We start from the raw sequence: 21,913 nt of genomic DNA, 5'->3' as shown, positions 1-21,913 counted from the left end.
TGGATTAAACCACTTTGCTATTTATTCATCCAGCACATGTGATGCCAAAAATGGATCAGCGTGTTTCCTGTTCTTAGAACAAATGAACTCAAACGGGGTCCTGAGTCTCTGCCTGTATAAATACTAGGATAGCATTTAACTGGCAACTGGAAACCTGTTTTGCCTGGAGATATGGTTCAGTCCATTGACTAACATGTATCCCCGCCTCCCAGCCCCTCTTCAAATGATGGAGACATAGGATAGGGAGATTTCAGTGCCGGGCTTCCACTTGGTGGCAGGCAGATCTCTTCAACTTTGTTGTGTTTCGTTTCATAACTGCTTGAAATCTAGAGTTTCTCTTTTCACTGCAGTATTTTCCTCCTTTATGTATTTTCATGTTGAAATATTCCAGCCAGTAGATTTGATAAAGGCCGCCCCCCCCCCCCTTTTTTAAAGGGAAAAGAATATGCTTTCTAGGCATCGCTGAGATAAAGGAGGGTTTTTTTCATGGTGCTGGAGTGGCTGGTGGAAGGGTGCAGCTCTGCCTGCGTGTTTGCGGTTCATTTGTGCTCGGACAGCTGCCTGTGAAGCCGAGGGCAAAGGGGCTGCGAGTTGGTGCTGCGAGGAGATGGAGCGCTTCTTGGGCTTTGTCAAGCAGATAAGAAGATCGAGAAGAAGAAAAGGCAAAAAGTACCGGCCAGAGGAGGATTACCACGAGGGTTATGAGGATGTCTATTATTATGCCTCGGAGCATTTTCGAAGTAAGTATTTTGCATAACCTCATTTCCCTTTGTCTGTGAGAAATATTATGCTTTTAAGATTATTATTTAAAAAAAAAAAAAAAAACCAAAAAAAACCCAAAAGAAATCCAAACAGTATTTCTCACACAGTGGAATCTGAGCCTGGTGCAAGTATTAAAACATTAGCTTCACGTTGTAGATTTATCTGCCTGTGACTGCCGACAAGGGATAAAAAAGAGCTGAAGTGGCAGTATCGCACTCAAAGTAGGCGGGTCTGTAGACCTGGTTAATATTTCAGGTGCAGTTAATTGAGTCATATTGTTGCAAACCTTTTGTTAAAACGCTTTGTTTCAAAAACTGGTGTGGTGATAGCCATTGTCGAATGCCTTTGTAAAGCCCGCTGTGGCTATTTTCAAAGCAATAGAAAGGCAGTGATTGCTTATTCATAAGTTCAAGTTGACGATTGGTGTTGGCTACTGAGTGAGAGTCCGTTCCTGGAGCCCACGCTGTGACCGGCTTCTTTCAGCAAAGTAACTCAAGTGGGCTGCTTTGTCGCTGCACGTCTGGGATCACTTATGAAGAATTAAGTAGCCGGTTTTGTTTGTTTGCAGTCACATGACTGCAGTAGTTTGCTATAAACCAAAATAAACTGCCTGTTCTCAAGTCCCCTTGCAAAATGTGTACGGTAAATTGCAGCGCATTAGGATTTATTCCCTGTACCTTTGACTTCTCCCCATGGGTTGGAAATGCCCAGAAATGCCTGCGGGGAGAATGCAAGGGAAGCTACGCGCAGACCTCACTGAGTTTATTATGCAGCTTTGTCAGTGCAAGATGTGGGCAGTAGAATCAGTCATGTGCAAAAATTATCTTTTTAAAAGGTTTCTGCTGTTCTGACCAGTGGTTTGGGAGCTTTGCAGTGTAGCTATGTCTTTTGTTCAGCAGCTGAAGTTGGATGTACTTTTCTTTGTATGTACCGTTGGAGTAGCTGTCAGGGTTTTTTTTGTATCATTTGGCTTCATTTCCCTTTTGCTGAAATAAATCCTGAAAACCTTACATTTGCTCTAAGACAATATATGTGATTGTGCTTTAGAGCAACAGGGTACTGCCATTATGTGGAAAATTATGAAGCGAGAGATTTTATATAGGTTTTCTCCCAAGTGCACCATGCTTGCCTATGTCCAGAAGTAAACTAATGTAGAGAGTTTGGTTGTTTACTAGGTTTCTCCATACTAAAATCCTTACTGTTTTACATTTTTAAGAAAACTTACTATGCTGATCATCTTAGAATTTATCTATGCTATTAAGACTGAGCTCTCATAGAAAAGATCTATTTTGGGAGGCAATACTGTTTTAGCAGGTCACATATTACCATGGAATACTGTATACAGGAACTGAAAAATTTAAATCTATGTAGCACTGAAGAATGTGAAAATGTTGTAAGTTAATGATAGGCAACTTTTTTTGCTTTAGTATGCTAGTCAAATGACTGTGTCGAAGCAGTCTGTCAAAATATTTCCCTAGCTGATTGTTCTTGAAGGTCTTTTAAATAAGAAAGCAAAAACCCTCCCGAATCTGTCATATGTAATAAGGATTTCTTGAACATTGTTTAATAAATTATTGCTCTTGACTTAGTGTAAGGGACTAAGACTGAGACGAACGTCTAATAGTTTTTTTATTTTTATTCTACTTAGAAAATAAAAGGATATTTTTCTTTCACACTTGAGCCTGTGGAGGTCCTAAGTATTTTAAAGTGGATGAATCTGTGTTAGATTTTGTAGTTGACCTTGAATGTTGCTTATACTAGTGATCATAGTCCTCAGAGTAAATAATCAAAATAATTTACTGTCCTGTAGAGTCGGACACACAAGTAGCTTGCAACTTCTGGCAGTTACTTAAACAAAACATGTCAGGGGAGATTGAGCCCTACAGATTTGTTTGTTCATCAGCCATCAGGAAGGGAAGAGTCTTTTACAGAGATACCACATCAAATACAGTCACTCCTCAAATGCCTCTTTTGTCTGGTCTTTCTGTGTGCTGTTTGTATCATTGGTTTGGTTGGATAGGTGTGGTACCTACTTAAATTGATGTACACAATGTCAAGAGATGTTGCTGGTGCTCCTGTAAATGCTCTCTTGAAACTGCATTTCATGTAATAGGAACAATGAAATGTTTCACATTTAATTTAATTATGGCCTGGTATTATGCTGTGTGCAGTTCAAATTTAGAGTAATTGCAGACTTTTTAATAGCTATTCCTTTTGCATTGCTATGTTAAGAAGTCCACAAGCTTGAGAATAGGAATCTCTTTGTTGGTATGATTTTCAGAGTATCGGAGCTAATGAAATCAGAGAGTTGTTGTTCACTCAACTGAACAGAGCAGGAGCTTTTTTTAGGATGTTTCCTTTCTCTATAGTGTTGTCCACCCCTCCTCAAGGGTCGTCTTGTATATATGAGTTATATATCCAATTAACTATTGCATTTGAAGATTGTCTGAGCCAATCACTTTATGGGCTTGTTATTCTCTCTTCCTCCCTTTTATAATATTGCTTAGAATGGAGATAGAATTAATGCGAGTGCAGAAACTACATTAGCACAACCAAAAGCTCAAACAGAAAGAAAGCAGTGTTAAAAATAGCATAGGCCTCTGGGGATCACGGGGAAAAGGTGACTTTATTGTGTCCTCTACCCAGTTGTGCTTGAATATTGTAGTTCATGTTGTTAGATATACTGTCTTTACTCCTCTGAAGTTTTGTCATGAAAGACTGAATGAGCTGTAATACCAGGACACAACAGGATGAAGGAAAGGTGTAGTAATGCCTAAAGCTCCCTATGTATAAAAAAGGAGACTCCAGCTCTTGAGTCAGACCTCTTTTGTTGGACACTTGTTCATTTGGATTCAGTTAAATGGATATTCTTGTTTTGACATGCAACATCAGCTATCTTACTTTTCTTGAGAGTTTATTTCTGCGCTACATAATACTAAAATAACTAAAATAATAATCTTGTTACACAAAAATGTATTGACATTAGTAGTGCAGGTGTCATATTTATTTCCCTGAGACTTTACACTGTGAACATAATGGGTAATGAAATTACGGCCCAAGCTACTCAGACAAGTTGATGCTTATTGCATAAAATGCTTTAAAATGTGTTATATTTATCTTGTGTAGCATTATGGCCCTGCTATTCAACCTGTTTCTTTTAATGAGGCTTTGCATGAAAAAGGCCCGTGTTATACTACCAAGGCTGTTACCGAACGGTAGGAATGTGTGGCAGAGCTGCCTGGAGCATTTCCAGAAATGACATATGTCCTTTCACTGAAGTCATAATGCTTTGCCAAGACCTTTGAGTTTCAACCTAGTCTTCAGCGGGAAGGTGTTTTGGGATATGGCCTGATCTGGTCATCCCTGACCAAGATTACACCACAAACAAACCCTTCGTTCCCCCTTTACCCCAAATCTGATTTCAACATCAGGCTTTATTTCACATAACTTTTTAAAGATTTTGGTTTTGTTCCAGTGGAATGAAAACAGATTTTGGAATCTCACAGGTTATAGCAAAATGTAATTGTCACAGTCTGTCTCTGTGGTTCCAGAGAGCGTTACTTGGAGCACTCACTCTTAAATTTTGTCTCATTTATGTTGCTTCTGGTTTCTGTTGTCCTTTTTTTCCTGAAAGATGCTTGGTTTTCATCTGTTTTTCTTCTGTCCTTTATCTAGATCTAGAACCTGTTCTTCGACAAGAACATTAATATTTTAGACAAAGTATTCCAACACGGTATATCTCTGGTAAAGCGTTTTAGCCCTTTTTTAATTAGTGTATTATATTATTTAGTTTTTTTCTTCAGTATGTTTTGAAGTATACTGAAGTATATTGAGGTTATGCCAATACAGCTCTGTTTCCTCAGATCAGATTTTCATATCACTAAGCACTTGGTTTACTTTTATCTAGTTATATGAGTCTATATCTGATGATTTTTAAAAATTCTTTTAAAATATATTGCTAGGGCTGTGGCTCCTTGTATTAGTTCCCCAGTACTTGTGTGCGAATCATCTAGCCCTTCATTTTCAGGACATTTACCTCTTTGAATTTGCCTCCAAAATGCACCTGATATATAAATTTTCTTTCTTTCCATTAATTGTCCCACACTGTCCCTGTGTCATCACTGGAATGTGAGGGTAAGATATTTGACTTCCTTCATGTTCCCCTACTCCTCCTCTAAAAAATAAGGCCAGAGAAAAACTGAATGTTTTGTATAGCTGGAAATTGAAGATACCCTCTTTACTGACTGAAATCTGGGTACAATTAGTTAAAATGAATATTCAGTTTCTGCTACACCATTTGGGATTATGTCAGCAGAAAAACTCCACTTACTCAGATTGTGCATTATTCTTGAAGATGACTCAGTGTTATGATGCAGAAACTCCCTCAGCTGCCAAAATCTTACTAACAAATGTCTTTGCATTTCATAACCTGAGTTGCCTGAAAAGTGTATTAAATATTGATAGAACAGGCCTGTTATTGAACTAGTGCTAAGACAAAACACCAAGGGAAGTGATTTGCCTGTTACTTCTTAATACTGTGGTCAGCAGCAGCAGCATCCTTATTTGTCCAGAGCATTTTCCCCTTTTTCTTTCATGGATTGGTACAAGTGGCTCTTATTTGCTGTAGTCTCTTTTTTGGATTTGACTGGAGTTGGTGTGTTTTGAGGGGTTGTAAAAGAGTTAATGGTTTTATGAATAATGTGGTGACAAGGGGATTGAGCCTCTCTGGCTTAGGCTGCGTAGATGTTAATTGATCATGAGGGGGTGAGATGCGTGACAACCACTTTGCGTGTTACAAACCACACCTGTTGCTGTTGCTGCAGTTTAATTGCCCGTCTCATGATATTTGCGTGGGCGGAGGGGCTCTTTCTCCTTCCGTCCCAGGTATTGTCATGTGAGTACAGCAGAATCTCAGCTTTAATTTACATTAGAGCTAATAAATTTATTTGCTGCAGGCTACTAGAAAAAAGGCTTGATAATGTGAGCAGAGAACATGGCGGACCTTGAAACCACAATGGAAATAAATTTTTTAAATTATTTTAGATAACTAAAATTTAATAATAAAGTCCTTTATTTCCTTCTCTCTACTGCATCTCTTATAGTTTTTGAACCCTGGAGATTTGCATTAGTAGATTACAGTTAATCGGTATTTCTCTCTGTTTTCCATAAGTCATTTCTTTCTGAGGTCAGAAGGTGCAATAGCCCTGGCGACACTAGTTTAGATGGGATAGGATGTGATCCCCATATCCATAGATACTCTGTCATCGCAGACTGGCTATTGTCTGGTTGTCAGTTTGGAGACCAGGCATGGTGGAAAAATAAGACAGCTGTATTTCAGTCCTACTGCTAGGACAGATGGTATCAACTCTCCCATTCCGAGGTCTGTGAATGAAAGAAAAGTGGTAGCAAGTGGCTGTGTCCTTGTCTCTGCATCTGCCTGCATGCTGAAACTTCCTTTGTGCAGGTGCCGGTTGTCCATCTTTTTTCATTGGATAAAATGCAGGCACCCTATCGATTCAGGTGTTGCACCCTCATGCTGATACTGGATTGCTTTTGCATCTTCAGGTGTGTCAGGTTCTGTTCTTGTCTGTGTTTTTTTTTTTTTTTTTTTTTTCCTTTAACAGGTGGTTATTGCATCAAGTGCAGTTTTGTATTTTGTGACAGCCATACTCTTTACTTGCAAAGTGTTGCTTGACTTCTGATGAACTGTGTATGTGTGCTGAGGTGACCCCATTTATTTATAGTCCTGAGTTTGTCACAGTCTAGTGAATGTATCCTTCCTAAAAGAACTCGAGTGGAGAAGAATTACACACTCTCCTCATTTTATAGACAGTAAACTTGTAAGAATGGTTATAAAAGGGAAAATGCTGGAACTCTTGAGTATTTTTAAAAACATACCATGAAATTATTCACAATCTTCCAAGCCCTAAAGAAATGTGCATATATTAAAATCTTATTTTACTCCTTTCCTGTTTTATATTAATTAAAAACTTGTAGCTCTTGGGATGGGGCTGATGTTTGTAGATGCTTAAGCTCTTTGAATAGTAACTTTAGCTGCATTATATTGTTTATATGGATTCAAAGACAATGTAATTGTTTTCTTTACTTGTGCACTGTAGTAGTATTCAGTTACAGTTTGTCAGTGAGGCACCCGAGAAGAACATGTGGTTGTAGGAGCGGAGCAATGTGCTTGTTCTAGTCAGGAAGGTCTGTACAGAAGTGCTTGTTTTGGTGAAAGATTTTAATTTTCTGTGAAATGGAAAATAGAGAAATTATACATTTTTCTAAAACAGTGGTGGAACAGCCAGTTGAAGTTCATTGGCAAAAGGATTACTTTTTTGATTACCTTTTGTGGCTCTCCTACAAGTGGCTCTTAGACTCCTGGGGCAGTGCAAATCACAGATTGTAAAATGTCGCTTTAGAGTTACTTGAGGGAAACTTTTTATTTATTCTAAGTCATGAAAATAATGAGACATGAGTTGTAGAACTCTTTGCATGAGGTATGACTGCTTCTCCCTGCTAGCAGTTATGAATGTGGAATTTCTCTGTTACTGTGCTTTCATTCCCTTTCAGGTCCTTTTCTTTACCGTTCTCTTAAAATAAAGGTGTTGATTATCCGTGCTTGAGAACTGTGTGCACTGTAGGCCTCCTTCCTCTTCTTATAATGGCTTCTGGTATTAGATTTTACCTCTACTGTTTTAGAGAGATGGGTGTTGTTTATATTTTAGTATATCTAGAATATATGTTAGTCATGTTCAAACAATGAAATTTAAAGAGAACTGGAGAGCCATTTAATTTCTTACTTCCTGAAATATATGTGTAAGTTGATATTTTTGTCATAGGTGCATCAATTTGCATCATGAACATGTAGTGGTAAGATTATTTTCTGTACTTGGATACGGTGAAGTGAATGAGACATCAGGTTTTATGAGCTAAGATTAAAGAGGTAGGCAAGAAGACCTACTAAGGCTTCTGTTTTAATACTGGCCTCTGTTCCAATGGAGAACTTAAAATAATTAGTGGAACTAAGAAGGAAACAATAATATAGCCCCTTGCTGATGAGGTTATAAACATTATTGAATTATTGCTGTGTTTTTCAAGAGGGCATGCAGGCAGCTCTAATTAATGATCAGCATGAATAAACTCCTGTTTACCTTGAATTGTAGTTGTATAAGGCAAATTTTGTAGTAGTCATCACATATGCAGAAATTACTAGGAAACTTTTTGTTTAATGTTTCTCAGCAGAAAAAAAACAAGCTGGGGAGAGGTTTAGAGATGCAGGCGCAGAAGGATAACGCTGTGCTTGGGTGGAGAAGTCTGTGAGGCGCAGATTTTAGTCCCAGCCAGAGCCTGAGATTGAACTCCGGTTTCCTGAGCTCCATCTTTCTCCTTTCCTCATGAGAAATCTGTGAAAACCTTGGTTTGGGAAATACTCTTGTTCCCAATAAAAGGAAGCAACTTACTGTAGGTCTCAGTCAAATCCCTTATGTCAGAGGGTAGGGTCTGCTGGGAATCGCAAGCTTGCAGCCCTGCTGATGGCCCAGCCATTTGAACACTGCACAAATTTCTGGGAGGGTTTTCTAGTTTCCTTTTTAAACCCGGGAAATTATACACAAATCAGCAAAAAACACTGTTGCAATTATGAAGACATATTCAAAACTTAAAAGGTACTGGAATTAAGGTGCCTATGGAACCTTAAGTTGGCCTCTCATTAGCGTGGCCTTCATTACAGGACTGCCTGCTAGTTCTTCCTAGTGCTTCTCATTCATTTGGTGCATAGGTCCAACTGTGTGGGGTTCCAGCACAGTGCTGCGAATGTTTGTATGCATGTGCATGTTTGTATACATAAAATATAAAGCCTAAGTACTCTGAAAAATTCAGGTAAAAAGCATCTCAGACTGGAACCTTTAAATTATTGCATACTTTTAATCATAATCTCTCCATGCTCTAGTTCTCCACCTGTGAAATGAGGTTAATGGTACTTCTCCTTCAGAGATATGCTATGAAAGCAAATTACTGCTTGCTAAGGTCTCAAATACTAAAGTGATGAGCACCATGGAAAAGCCTGGGAAGAAATTAAGGTCTGTCCTGAGGAAAGGGCTTGAATAATGTGTGGGAACTAAGGCATGGAATTACAGTTTAAGCAATGAGGGAAAAACAAGATATTGAGTAATTTCTTGTGTAGTTAAAATCATTTCTTTTGGGCATTAAATGAGGCAAGGTCCTGTAAAAATTAGGAGATCAGGTAATTAAAGTTTGTGTTGTAATGCATATGCAGAAGCAGGCCAAATTAAGGGTTGGTAAGAATTCTTAAAGTTGACAGCCCCTGACCTTGCCTCTTGTATGACTTTTTAAAGTTTTGTGTGTGTGTGTAGTGGAGAACATGGAACAGCAGTTCCTTGTTCTTTAGCATGCAGGGGAAACTTCATTACAGCAGGTCATGGACATCTTCCCTCACTGCAATACTTGCTCCCCTCTGGCTGGGGAGGAATGTGTCCTTGAGCCCGCTCCGCCTCCAGCCTATTGCCAAGGGAAAAGCACAGTCTGAAGTGACACAGCAGGGTGCTGGAAGAGGTGTGGAGCAATGAAATCCCTTTGGGCGTTGGAGGTTAGTCTTCTCCAGGTGTCAAAATTAGGCTCCTAGACTTAGCCTTATGATCTGTGTGTATGCGTGTGGGTGTGGAGCTGAGGAGAGCAAAGAAGAAAGAGAGGAAGATATTTATGGGATAGGGAGAAGTTTCCTTGGAGATCTTCAAAACTTAACAGGACAAGGCCGTGAGGAACCTGATGTAGCTTTGTAGTTAGATGCAGCTTCGAAGCTGGCCCTGTGCTGAGCAGGGGATTTGGGCCAGCTTGTCTCGCCAGACCCCTTCCTACCTAAATTGTTCTGGGATTTCATGAAAAGGAACTCTGGTTGGAGAAGAAAGAAAAACTGCAAAAGGAGACTCAGACAGGGGGAAATGATGGAAAACAGCTCTGGGGAAAATACTGTTTGAGTGAAACCACAAGAAAGAAAGTGAAACCAAAAGTAGACATAATTGTGGGAAGTAGTACCTCAGTAAATGATGTTTTCAGACTTGTTCTCAGATGCTCCCTTTGGGTGTGTTTAACAAGCTCTGTGGTTGCTCAGGTTGATGTTATTTTGATAACACTACCCCTCCCCAAGAAGGGGAAACTCCTCACTCAGCGATACAACTTATTCTAGCAACTGGTAGTAACTTTATTAAAAAACAAATGATTCACACTCTATTATAAATAAATACAGTAAACAATAGAGGTTACACGAATATCTTCATATTTTAAATTTACAATAGTATTAGCTTTTTTTTTTTCTTGGCTAACTTATTTTGCAAGTCAGAGTAGGAAATAGTTTGCAGGCCTGATGGCGTTACCTGCAGTCCGTTTGTAGAAGCCCAGCTGAAATTGTACTGTGACGGAAGCCCTTTGCGCGGATGAGTCACAGCAAAAACCAGGGCTTGCGGTGCCAGCTGTGTTTGTGCTGAATGATCAGAAATCAAAAGAGATGTTTGCCTCATTGCCTGATAGGGATGTTGAATCTGACAGCCTATTTGGGGGAAATGGGAAGATGTCTGTGAAAGAAAGTTGGGATGAAGCCTGGATCTGTGACAGAGTGCTTCCAGCACAACCAGCGCTCAGGTCAGTTATCAGGAAATCTGTCCAGTGGCATTTACAATTCAGAAAGCAAGAACACACATTTTCCGTTGGATAGTAGTAGAATTTCATGTGGCATGTCATTAAAATGTTATGTTTAGTTTCATTTCAAGAAGGAGGAGGAGGTGACTTCTGGAAGGGAGAGAGCGAAGCTGTTCAGACTGCTGGTTAGAACTGTGCATGAATAATTGAATGGGGTGGAAGGCAGTGAGATTGGGGAACCTATGGCCTCTTTGAAATCCCTGCAAATTTAGTGACAGTTCAGTAGTCTCTGAAACACTCCTGCTCTGACTTCACAGTGTTTCACCTGAAGTTCCCAGAGCACTTCCAGAGAGGGTACTCGGGAATTCCCAGCATTTTAAAATCTGTTCCCACTCTCTTCTGCCACATCCTGCTGGGGGGGGGAGTGGAGGGAAGGGAGTCTTCTGGAGCAAAGGGCATTAATGTTTTGCTGAGATTTTTCATGGTACTCTGCATCCTCTAAGCATAATCTCAAAAATAAATGCATCTTTGAACACATGGGGTATTTTGATAATGTTCCTCTACTCCCCCAGTCACCATGTGCATCTCTGCTGGCTTGTTTGAGCCTGGAGTCACCAGCACCGTGTGGCAAGCAATGGGGGAGAGCAAGTTGTCTACTGGGCAGAGCACAGCTGTCCCTTTTAAAGTATTTCTGCTCCAGAGTGTAACACAAGGGATTTAGATAGGCTTGAACATGATAATTTTGTAACTGGTTTCTTGATTTGTGTTTTGCAATTTGCAGTTTGGGGTAGATGGCAAATAGTGCCCCTTTCTAGTTTGCTTTGTTTTTTCACTATTTCCCCACGCTTGGGCTGTTGCAAAGCATCCGAAGGGCCGTGGGCGCCTAAGGTAGATCGTGTGTCACACACGGCTTTGCCAGAGACCGAGCAAAACTGCAGAAGGTCGTTCTAGTTACAGCCCAGAAAATTGGCGATCTGTTGTGTTTTAGGAATAATTGGACTTTTTACAACCACATGTCCATTCAGAGTAGATTGTTTTCTTCGAAATAGGTACTGATAGAATTCTATTAGCTCCTGGATTTTGAGTCTTAAGAAAATGTAGTGCTGTTAGCATAATTACTTAGGTTTGCATCAATATAAGGCGAAAAGAAGGGCGAGGTAACCCACCATTCTGTTGTGTGAAAATAACTTAAATTTCATTTCTAAAAAGTGCTCAAACCCTCTATCTCTCTTACAATATTTCACTTTTAAGACGGTATTTAAAATTCTGTGAAAGCAATTCCTTGGAATTAATTATTACAAAGCTCAAATATGTTGGTGTTTTATGCACTGATAAATTGTCAGTGGATTTGCAGGTGAAGAAAATGTATTTGCGGTTAGTGATCTCTCATTTTCTGATAAAATGAAGCGTGTCTTATATGATTAATTATTAATGGGTGATAAGCAGCAGCAGCAGCTTTATGGCCTTAGATAAATGTAGACTACCACCAAGTGAAATGGGGGTACGTACACGTAAGGAGACAAACTTAACCTGATTTTTGAGTAACCTGCCGAAGGTAATTAATAAACACTATCTCTTATGAACTTTTCTTCTCTACACAGTTAAAACTATTTCTGTAAATACTGTTCATCTTCTGTTCGTAGCAATTTATCTTTTTAAATGAAGAGCTAAATTAAAATTGAAAAAGAATCTGAGAAATCAGCAGTATCTAAAAATCTGCAATAGTTAGATGAACTGTCCTGAATCATTTTTTTGGTTCCTGTAGCAGTGATTGGAAATACTGATCTTCTGAGAAGCATTGATCAGCTTGTTTGTCTGTCTGTCAAGCCCATAGTTTTGGCTTGTGGTATTTGTCAGTTTTTAAATTCTAATTTAATGTAGTAACTAGGACCCCACTGCATGGAGGAAGGAGTTAGGTGATAATATCAAAATTAGAAAATGCACATTTTAGTATTACTTTAAGTTACCTGGAGCTTACTGTGTACTGCTATCCCCCCCCGCCCCATTTTTTTGTTTGCTTTACTGATGTGTCTGGTTTCTCAATTTTGTGCTTTTTGAACTGCGCCTTGGGCAACTGAATGACCTGGGTTGTTTTGTTTTGATTGTTTGTTTTCCTAAAGTGGAAATTTCATGAATTTTCTGAATATGAAGTCTGCAACCCCTTTCTCTCTGTGTATTCTAAAGGCCTTTAAAGTACTTGAAGTGCAGCGTATGCAGTGCCCTGTGAATTTGCAATTTAAGGACTGTTTCCTGCATTTTTGTCGTAAAATAATTCAGCAGTCATATCGCAAAAGAGGGGAAAGTAGCACAGCCCATGTGCAGTCCCTTACCTCCCTTGCTTGCATGGGGGCTAATGTTTTCACAGTCTGACTTAAAAGGATGGATACATAGGTCTGCATGTGTCTCTTAGTAATACAAAGTAAGGTGGAAATTTCTTATTCATAGTATGTGTTTTTCTTTTTAGAAGCACGAGTTACTAGTACTGTTACAGTCTGTGCTGCTCTTTCTACTTATTTATTTATTTGAAGTGAAGTGTGTGTGCTGCTCAGGGAAACAGAAGGATGGTAGTTTGCTGATGTGGCAGAACCATCCAGAGTTTGAAATGTATATGGCCTGTCTTTAGACTTGACCTGAGGCAGCTGGGGAGGTCTTAATTTAAGGCTAAGACCAAAAAAATGTAAATAGGAAGCTGTCCAGGGAGGAAGTACAGCAAGTGAAATTTAGATCTGCAAGACCATCTCTTTTATTCAGAGATTGTGGCCTTGGATTTCAGTGTGTTTTTCAGTGCATCTTCAAATGCATAGGCAGATTTAATTTTTTATTTGTAACTGCTGAGTGCGAAACAAAGCTAGCTTTCCCAAAAATGTGTCTGCAGTGTGTGCACTCTTCGTGCTGTTGGTGTTTTATCAAAAACAATTGTTGGGCTTGCAGGGGGGCAGTTGCAAGGTGTTGTATTGTCTTGGTTTTGCCTTGCTGGAGGCCAGCTAGAGACTTGATCCTGCAGACACTCGGCACATGAGTAACTTCACTTGCCTGAGTGGTCCCAGGGACTGTGTGAGGTTAGTCCTGATCATAAGGGGTCTGTAGCACTGAACCCTAAAGAAAATGATGCATGCAGGTGGATGAAAATACAAGCTCTTAGCAGTCTGCAGTTTCTTCCAGATGCTTGTGTCATTTGTGTCGTGTTTCTGTACTCTGTTTCACTCTCTGTCAAGAATAAAGAGGCCATTTTGGCTGAAAGATCGGCATCCTTGGATTGTTTGCTCTATGGCAATTTGTAAGCGTGCACATTATTTTCATTTTACTTCACAGGTGAAATTGTTCAGACTCTAAAAACCAAGTGAGTTGATTAGTTCTGCACTGTATCATTTCAATGCCTGATTTCAACCTTGTTCATTAAAGCTGAAGTGGAAAACACAGGCCTGAAGGACCTCTGTTGACAGCAACCATTAGCCTGGAGCACAGAATTCAATAATCATTGATGAATACAGTTTACTGCTGATTTATGTTCTTTGAAAAAGTCAATTATTCGTGCCAGTATCTTTTATGTATGTCTTCTCTTAGAATTTAAATAATGTTTTAAACTGTAATAATATTTTAAACTGTAATACTGGGAAAAAAAAAAGTAGCTTATTTAATACTGACCCAGAAACGCTGATCCACTGAAGCAAAAGTGGATGGCTATATTATAGTAAATATTAAATGCATTAGATAGCCTGTCAAGTATAGTGATTATTTTATTCACTTGGAGGCAAATGGTTTCAGGTGAAGCTTTAGAGAAAACTTCACTACTGCTTTTTACTGTGAGGAATCCAATTATTTTTAGAGGATCCAAGAAAATGAATGCATGCTTCCTTTGGTATGGAGGCCAGTGGTGAGACTGAAATTGGGGCTTGAAATCATCGCTGTTTTTTTTAGACAAGGGCTAAGCATGTCTGTGTGCATATGTGGAAATTGCATGTACAGGTAAATGATGAATTGATGTTTTTGGTGGGTGTAAAGATTGGACGTGAGAAAAGAAGCTGTATTTTTATTTTGATCTCTCCATTATAGCAGCTCAGTATTTTTTCTTTGGATGTGTGAAAAGAAAGACCTAAAGAACTTGCAACAAAGTGCACTTCTGAGGTGCAGACACTGTGGCGTAAATCATTTAATTCTGGAGCTTAGGGCTGCAACACAGAGAACAGGATTTAAAGCTTTGGTTTCTGTTTCTGTATGTAGTTAGACTTAAATTATTCCCAGAACCCAGTGACTGCTTTGGCTATATAAGAGTGGTGCTCTGAAGGGAAGGTATTCATTCAGCATTCCCTCCTGTGAGTCTGTATTGTGAGAGGAATTATTAGAAAAAACACTTGATATGGAAATTTAGGCTCAAATGTGTGTATGTGTGTAGTTATGTGATTTGGGAAACATTACTTTGGAGCAGACTCTTACTTCAAGAACTGTACATATGAAAGTGTCTGCCACGTTAAAATCCCCACATGCTCTTCATGCGTAGATAAGCTGCATTTGCAAGCAGCAAGTCTGTCTGAAGTCTTGAAGAAAAAATGAGCAACTTCTGTAACAGGCAAAGTTCCTATATCCTCAAGGGTTATGACCACTGCAAGCATCTTTGGTTTTATATCTGTAAATTATTTCCCCAGCTCTTTATCTTTGCCATAAAGAATAAGAACTTAATCAACTTTAAACTCACCCACATTGCAGATGTTGGCAACTTCTCCCTCCCAGGCCAGTCCACCACCAGCTGCCTATTTGCCCCTAGAAATAAATGCTTCTGTGCTAATAATCTGATGGACAGTACTTGACTTGTGTAGCTTTATTTTAGCAATTTATTTTAGTACTAGTACTTATATCTCATAAATAGTAATGCATATCTTACCCTGTCAGTTCTTTGAGAATAGTTTCAAGTGCTGGAGAAAGTTGATTCATTTTTTATTTGATTTACTGCCTCTGCATTTCGGCTTTCTGGATCTGTAGTCGCGAGTGGGAGCAGAGGTGCTGTGTGAGCAGGTGGAAGGTCCCTGTCCCTTCTGCCCTCTGCTCTGGGGAATCCCTCCATTTTCCTGCCTTTCCCTGCTCTCGCGTGAGGGCTCCGCATCCTGTGGAAGTAAGAGGAAACCCCTCGAAACACTTCCTTGGCAGTTTGCACTGGATTCTGGAGGGGGTTCTTCAAGGAGGTTTATTCCATGCCTGCCCCTGCTAATTAGCAGCACCCATAAGTGGTGTTTTCTTAGACATACCTTAGCACCAAGTCTTCCCTCAGGCCTTCTTGTCGTCAGGAAGTAGTAGTTTATTCTCACTTCAATGTAATAAGGAACTACAGGGTCATGAACGTCAGAAATAGTACTAGTGAAGGCAAAACATTTTGGGGTTACTGTGTGCGCTTTGGTTTATCTTGACATGCTAATGCATTTGGAAGGCTAAGAACAGTTTTGTCTAAATTAGGATTTTATGAAGCATTAATTCATACAGAGTGAAAATACTTTATTTCCTCGTGCGGATGCTGCTTCAGAAAGTCTCTTTGCTGCAGGGCGGGAATGACTCTTTCCTTTGTTCTTCCTTTTCAGGCTAGAAGGAGCCGAGATAGAGGTTAAGGTGCAGCCGGTACGTGCAAAGGGCTGCAAATAGATGGGCTTTTTCCCCTCTGTGTATTGTTTTCTGTACAGACAAGAGTGTCTCAATCTCAAGATTGTAAGTCTGCTTTGGGGAAAAGTTTGTGACTTCTGGATAACCTCTAATTCTAGAAGCCATTCAGATACGAGTAATTATGAAATTATTTTAAAATGTCAGTGTCTCTACTATTTGTTTTTCAAGTATGCTAAGGCTTAAAGCTCTCTGAGAAGACCGTCAGCATTTTTTAATGAAACTTATTTTTACTAAATCTCCATGGGGAGGAGGGAGCATCATTGCTCTAGAGGATGAAAAAGACCTGATTTTACATCCTTGCTGTATTTAATTGGAAACGCAAAGATTGGGGGGAAATTTGAGAGGACAAGATTTGTTTCTACCAAGGGCTCACATATGCCCTTAGGAAGACTGACGCATGGTATGAGATTAAATAATTGGGTTGGAGCACTACCATCGCAGGCATGAACAGTGCCCAGCAGGACAGAGCTTTCCTGATATTCCCTTGGTTCAGTCACGGGCTATGTTGGGCCAAGAATCAGCCCTCTTTTTTCTGGATTTCACATTGCTTAAAGCTCAAAATCTCCCGGCTCTAACCTTACTGTATGTTGGGCCCGTGCTGAAAATTGTGGCCGTCTTCCCTCGTGCGTTTTGTCTCTGAAGGCTGTCCTTTGGCTATCTTAATCTCTGGATTGGCGTGGTGGGAATAAATGGACCCTGTCTATTTTGAGATATGTCCGAGTTGCAGCAGTTAAGGCGGTTGTCGGGGTGGTGAGGCTTCCTTCCCTTGCTCCGAAGAAAGTGAAATCCTTCTCAGACCTATGGTAGCTCCGGAGTGAGGTTATTTCCTTTGCCTCTGTCCCGTCAAGGCTCTTGCTCAGTTCATTTCCCAAACAGCTTTTTTCTGAAAGCCCCCATTAGGTAGTGGGTGCTGATGTTGCTACAGCTCCCATTTTTATTCTTTTGGGGTCAAATCAGATCCCACTCTTACTCACCGAATTGGTAGCATTTTCTTGAAAATGAGGAAAGAGTTCATTATAAAATGTTGATAGGAAAAATAAACTATCACCGAAAATGGTGAGGAAAAAACATATTTTTTCTGCAAAGTATTTTTACTTTGTTACAATCATAAAATGCTCATATCTGTGAGTTTTTTTTCTTGTCTTGTCTTGACACTGGTTAGGTATCTGTCATTTCTGAAAAATTACTTGTTTTTTTCCCAGTGGAGACACCTGCTGAATTAAAGGAAACAAAAAATTTGCAATTATTATGTTTACCTTACTCAGATACATACAATGTTTTGATTTGCTGACTTTCCTGTTACCAAACTGTGTTGAGTGATTGACTAGCCTGAATAAATTGTATTCTTCTGCATATATTTGTGCCTGAGTAGATGTTTTGTTTGGTTAGTTGTTTTTAATATTTGAATTGTCATCTTGAGCAGTCTTAATTCTTTTTAATTTTGAAAGTGGTTGGGCATATTGGATGAAATTAAGTGTAGATTCAGTGACTGCACTAAGATGCTTTTTTGAAAATTTAATGTCAGGCTATGTTGAGAATACTAAAAATACATAAATCTGTTGTACAGAGATTGACTTTATAACTTTCGGGGAAAACAGTTTGGGGGTGGGTGGATCAAGTGAAGTGTGTTTAGAAGCCTTATAATGTAATTGTTTCCAAGTAACCAGTGCCAACTGTCAAGAGTAAAGTTAATTTGCTAATGGGAATACTGGACCCTTTGAAAAGCCATTTTAAGTACCAAGTATGTTTCAGAGATTTAATAATTAATCAGAGTGACTATATTAAATGTCAGTGAATATGCCCTTGCGTTGCTATCATACTTGTCTCTCAACATGCATTTCTAGGCTCTTTACAATAACACAGCGAGATCTGTAATGTAATAGTAATGCTGGTGTGCCAGAAGCTACGATCTGTCCTCACATTCTTGCTGCAAATTCTTAAGCTTAGGCTTTCCCTATAAACATGTCCAGGAGGATTGCTTTGCATGGAAGTACATGTTAAGCTATACCTCCTCTTGACTGGAGGTTGCTTTTTTTTTTTTCTTTTTAGAGAATCCATATATATAGGGCCAAGTCTTCAACACTGGCTGGCACTTGCCCAGTGCTTCAGTGCGCTGCTCTGATGGGATGCAACCAATGTTGCAAGGAAAATGGCTGGATAGCGGAGAACTGCCTTTAGCGTAGTGAGGTTGGCTGGCAGAATTTGGGCTGGTGGTTTCTGGCTGCTAAGGGGGCATTTTGTATATTAGCTGCATATTTAACTATTCATGAGTTGTTCAAGTTATGCTGTGCTGCACTGGCAAACTGCAGGGCCAGATTTGTGAGGAGGGCATAAAAATACTATTGTGTCCTGTTTGTACACATGTGCACGCGTGTGTATTAGTTGTTTGAGGCATGGTATCAGAGATAGCAACACAAGAAACTTCCAATAGGTACATGCGATACAGAAAATATATTCTGAAATTGTGATTTGTAGCATATCTTTTCATGACGGCAGTTATCAAAACAGAAGTGAATCTTTTGCACTAACAGAGGTTTCCTTATGGTTGTGTCCCATTAGTGGTAGTTCTGTATTCCAGTGAATTACATGGTGTGTGGGTGTACACCCCCCCCCCCCCCCCCCAATATCTTAAGAAAAGTCTTTCAGCATTTTGGGAAGAAAAAAAAATCACTCAGCTGCAAAAAAAATCCCCTCCATGCAGGACAGCGTGCTGTCTAGAGTGGCTTGCAGTGCTCTCCAGAGCAAGCAGTAGATCAGACATTTGTTCCAGCTGCTTTTTCATACCATATTTAGGAGAGGCAAATATTTGATGCATTATGATAAAGCAGTTACACGAGCAGGCAATATTTGCATAATGGAGCAGGCAGTCACGCGACAGATAGGTCAGAAGGGGCTCTAGAAGATGGAGGTAGGTGGTGGGGGTCCCACACGCGTGCGGGTCATGCCAGCACGTGAGGATGGGTGTTGCGCAAGGTAAGGTGCCACGGCGTGTGCGTTTTATTTCCCGTGGTTTCTCGTGCCAGAGGTGGCAGTCATGCAGCTTGAAAAGCTTCTAATAAAGAAAACCTGAAGGTCTACATGAGCAGAGTTACGGGAAGTCCAGCACCAGAAAAGGCAACGGCCTAAAAATTAAAAAAAAAAAAAGGCAGTTTATGAGGCAGTAGGCTCTATGATGGCTGCAGCTGTTTTCTGAGCTATGTTTCGACCTCTCACAAGCTATATGTTTCTTTAGAAAATGTGTCTGCCTGTGAATCGGTGCCTGTAACCTGATATCCGTGGGGTTTACATATTAAGAAGAAAATAGCGCGTAGTTTATGTAGGCATAAACACAGTGAACAGCCAACTCATGAGAGGCAGTATGTAAAATACCAAAGAAAAAAAAAGGAAGAAAATGAACTTTTTTGTGTTAATGTGCTGTAGATTGCAACATATGCATTTTAAATTAAATTCTTATACTTAAGTGGCTACTAAAAGCAGTCATTTAAAAATCTTACCGAGCACAACCATTAATTAGACTTGGTGGAAAGTGATGGAAAGTAGGAAAACCTAGTTTTTCTATAAATATGGCTTGAATCAGATGCCTTTGAAGTAGATGAGAGTAATTCCATTTACTTCGACAAAGATCATAGTTAATCCAGCTAGTCAATACACTGGAACAATGAAAGAATTACTTTTCTCATACAACAGTGTCTCCTCTCTCCCCCCAGGCTTTGTTCGCAATGTCGGTTTTCCTGGGTTTCACAAAGCTACTTTGTAGAGAGTACAGATTACTTTGTAATTTTTATTAGACTTAACTCAAAAATTTAACAGAAATAGATGTAATATAGCTAAACAGTTTATATATAGTGTAAATGTATGCACTAGAAATTATAAACACGTAAGCGCAGTAGGGCAAGGGACTTTTTCAAAAAAATGCTGATTAGTTCCCTGATTGAAGGTTGACTTCTTTCAGAAAGCATATCTAAGAGACCCATTTTCTCAAAAGTGTGGATTTGCTTTTTTTTTTTTTATTTTATTTATTTTTTTTTTTTTTAATGCCTCTTTCTGTGCAGGTATCTGCAGTATGGTAGCAGTGGGTGTCCAGGGAGGTCTCATCCAGTGCATGGCTCAATGCTGAGTGAATTCTTGTGGCTGTAACAGTGAGCTCCCTCCTTTCCTCCTTCTTGAGGGATCCTGAAGCTGCTTTTCCATTGGATGTGGGCCCAGCACCTGCTGGTGGAGGGATGGGGACCAAAAGTGGGCTGCTGTCATTGGGCCAAGCCGGTCTTTGCCCAAGACCCCATAGGAAGCAGCAGCTGGGACATACCAGCTGGCTGGATATATAGTTCTGCTGAGCCACAAATGGGGCAGTATTGAATGTAGGGCAGGATTTTAACAATAGGCCTATTGTGAAGAACTAGTTTATAGCCCCAAAAATAAGAAGAAATGAGGCTCTTTTTTTTAACTTAGAAAGTAACATAAAGAATATTATTATTCCTTTCACTATATTCTCTATGGTCTTAAAATTTGGCTATTACGTAGGTGAGCCTTAGTGATGGACACTATAAGCAGGTTTGCAGAAATCAAGGCTTTTGTTGGTAATAGGGAAGTCTTTCTAGATGTAGCAGGAATTTTCAGTGCTTCTTGAACGCAAATCTGAATAAAATTATCCAATGAAGAGTGAAAACAAAGAGTGTGCTATGTGTATATATCTCTCTAATTAAAAGCAGACTCTGGAGAGGTTTATAAAAAATAGGAACAATGCAGAGAGTGATTGTAATGTCAGTGGGCCAGAATTAATAAATATAGTACAGTCAGTGTGTGCTACAGAACAATATTGTTTTATCTCTGAAACTGTGCTTTTAACCTGAGGCTTAGAAAGTGTTTTGTGAGTGTGGGAAATATCTTCCTCCTTTTACAGAGAAATGTCTCAACTCTGGGTGTAGAAAAAAATGCATCAAAAAATGATATAATTAAATAGAACAGTTTAACAAACCTAAAATGGAAATTGTAGCTCTTTTGAAAGCAGCCTTACTCTGCTAAAATTTCCCATAATACAAAGAACCTGTATTGCAAAGATGTTCAGAATCTTTCATCGTGCTCTGCTGAAATCTGGGGATAACATCAGATACTTGGACTCTATCTTATTTTTGTAGTGTGGAAAGTAGTGATGTAAAAATAGCCCTTCATACTCTGTTTTTTATGTTTGATTCTAAACTAATGGAATATAGAAAAAGTAGTGTTTAGCTACCTTTTAGTAGGATTCAATTTTACATTACTTGTTTTACTGCTGTGGGGAGAACAGTAGATAGTTATAGATTCTCTGGTATAAATTAAAGGTTTGCTGCCAAGTTTGTTTCTTTGTATGTATGATTTTCCCTGTTCTTACCTGATTCCATTCCATATGATAGGTGTGTAAAAGATTGTAATAAAGCTCACTGATTTTTTTTTCTGTCACCCCTTCAGCAGTTGACATGTTGCCTCATCTCCCTTGCGAAAGTCCTTGTAGAGCTCCTAGGTTTGTTCAGGATTGCCTAAATTGTTCTACATAAACAGGTTATTTTTTGTCTTGGTAGAATATTATTTCATTTCCTCTTTGTGCCTTTTTGCTGACCTTCCATTATTGCAATCCTGACAAACCTAGGAACCGGGGAAACCAAAGCTCTTTTGTTTATATGGTTGGGTTATTACAACCCAAAATTCACTCTTAGCTGTTGAAATACTCAAATTTTATATGGAATATTTTAAAATACTAGTAGCAAAATTAAGCAAAAACTGAATGAAAGGAGAAGCAAAACAAACACCACTGTTCATGCTTAGGATCTGATTTTAGAAAAATGTGCCACATGTTGTAATTTTCCTTCTTGCTCAT

General features: G+C 39.3%; 1 protein-coding gene across 13 annotated transcripts in view; it reads left to right on the top strand.

Annotated features, from left to right (window-relative positions):
* The window catches only part of GRIP1 (glutamate receptor interacting protein 1), a 342,714-nt gene that overhangs the window by 103,812 nt on the left and 216,989 nt on the right, over positions 1 to 21,913 (top strand). For 5 of the 13 annotated variants that reach the window (XM_026092399.2, XM_026092398.2, XM_026092395.2 and 2 more), the window contains exon 1: positions 263 to 740. The exons of 5 other annotated variants lie outside the window; for them this stretch is intronic. In XM_026092399.2, the coding sequence (XP_025948184.1) occupies positions 608 to 740 (133 nt within the window). In that variant the 5' untranslated portion in view covers positions 263 to 607. Of the gene's footprint in view, positions 1 to 259; positions 741 to 21,913 lie in introns of those variants that run through there. 3 more of the 13 variants (XM_064508746.1, XM_026092396.2, XM_064508791.1) reach the window with 2 other exon arrangements.

This window comes from Dromaius novaehollandiae, chromosome 1 (assembly GCF_036370855.1).
Source record: "Dromaius novaehollandiae isolate bDroNov1 chromosome 1, bDroNov1.hap1, whole genome shotgun sequence".
Taxonomy (NCBI): Eukaryota; Metazoa; Chordata; class Aves; order Casuariiformes; family Dromaiidae; genus Dromaius; species Dromaius novaehollandiae.
The sequence above is the reverse complement of the archived record's forward strand: the minus strand, read 5'-3'. Positions and strand labels throughout refer to the sequence as shown.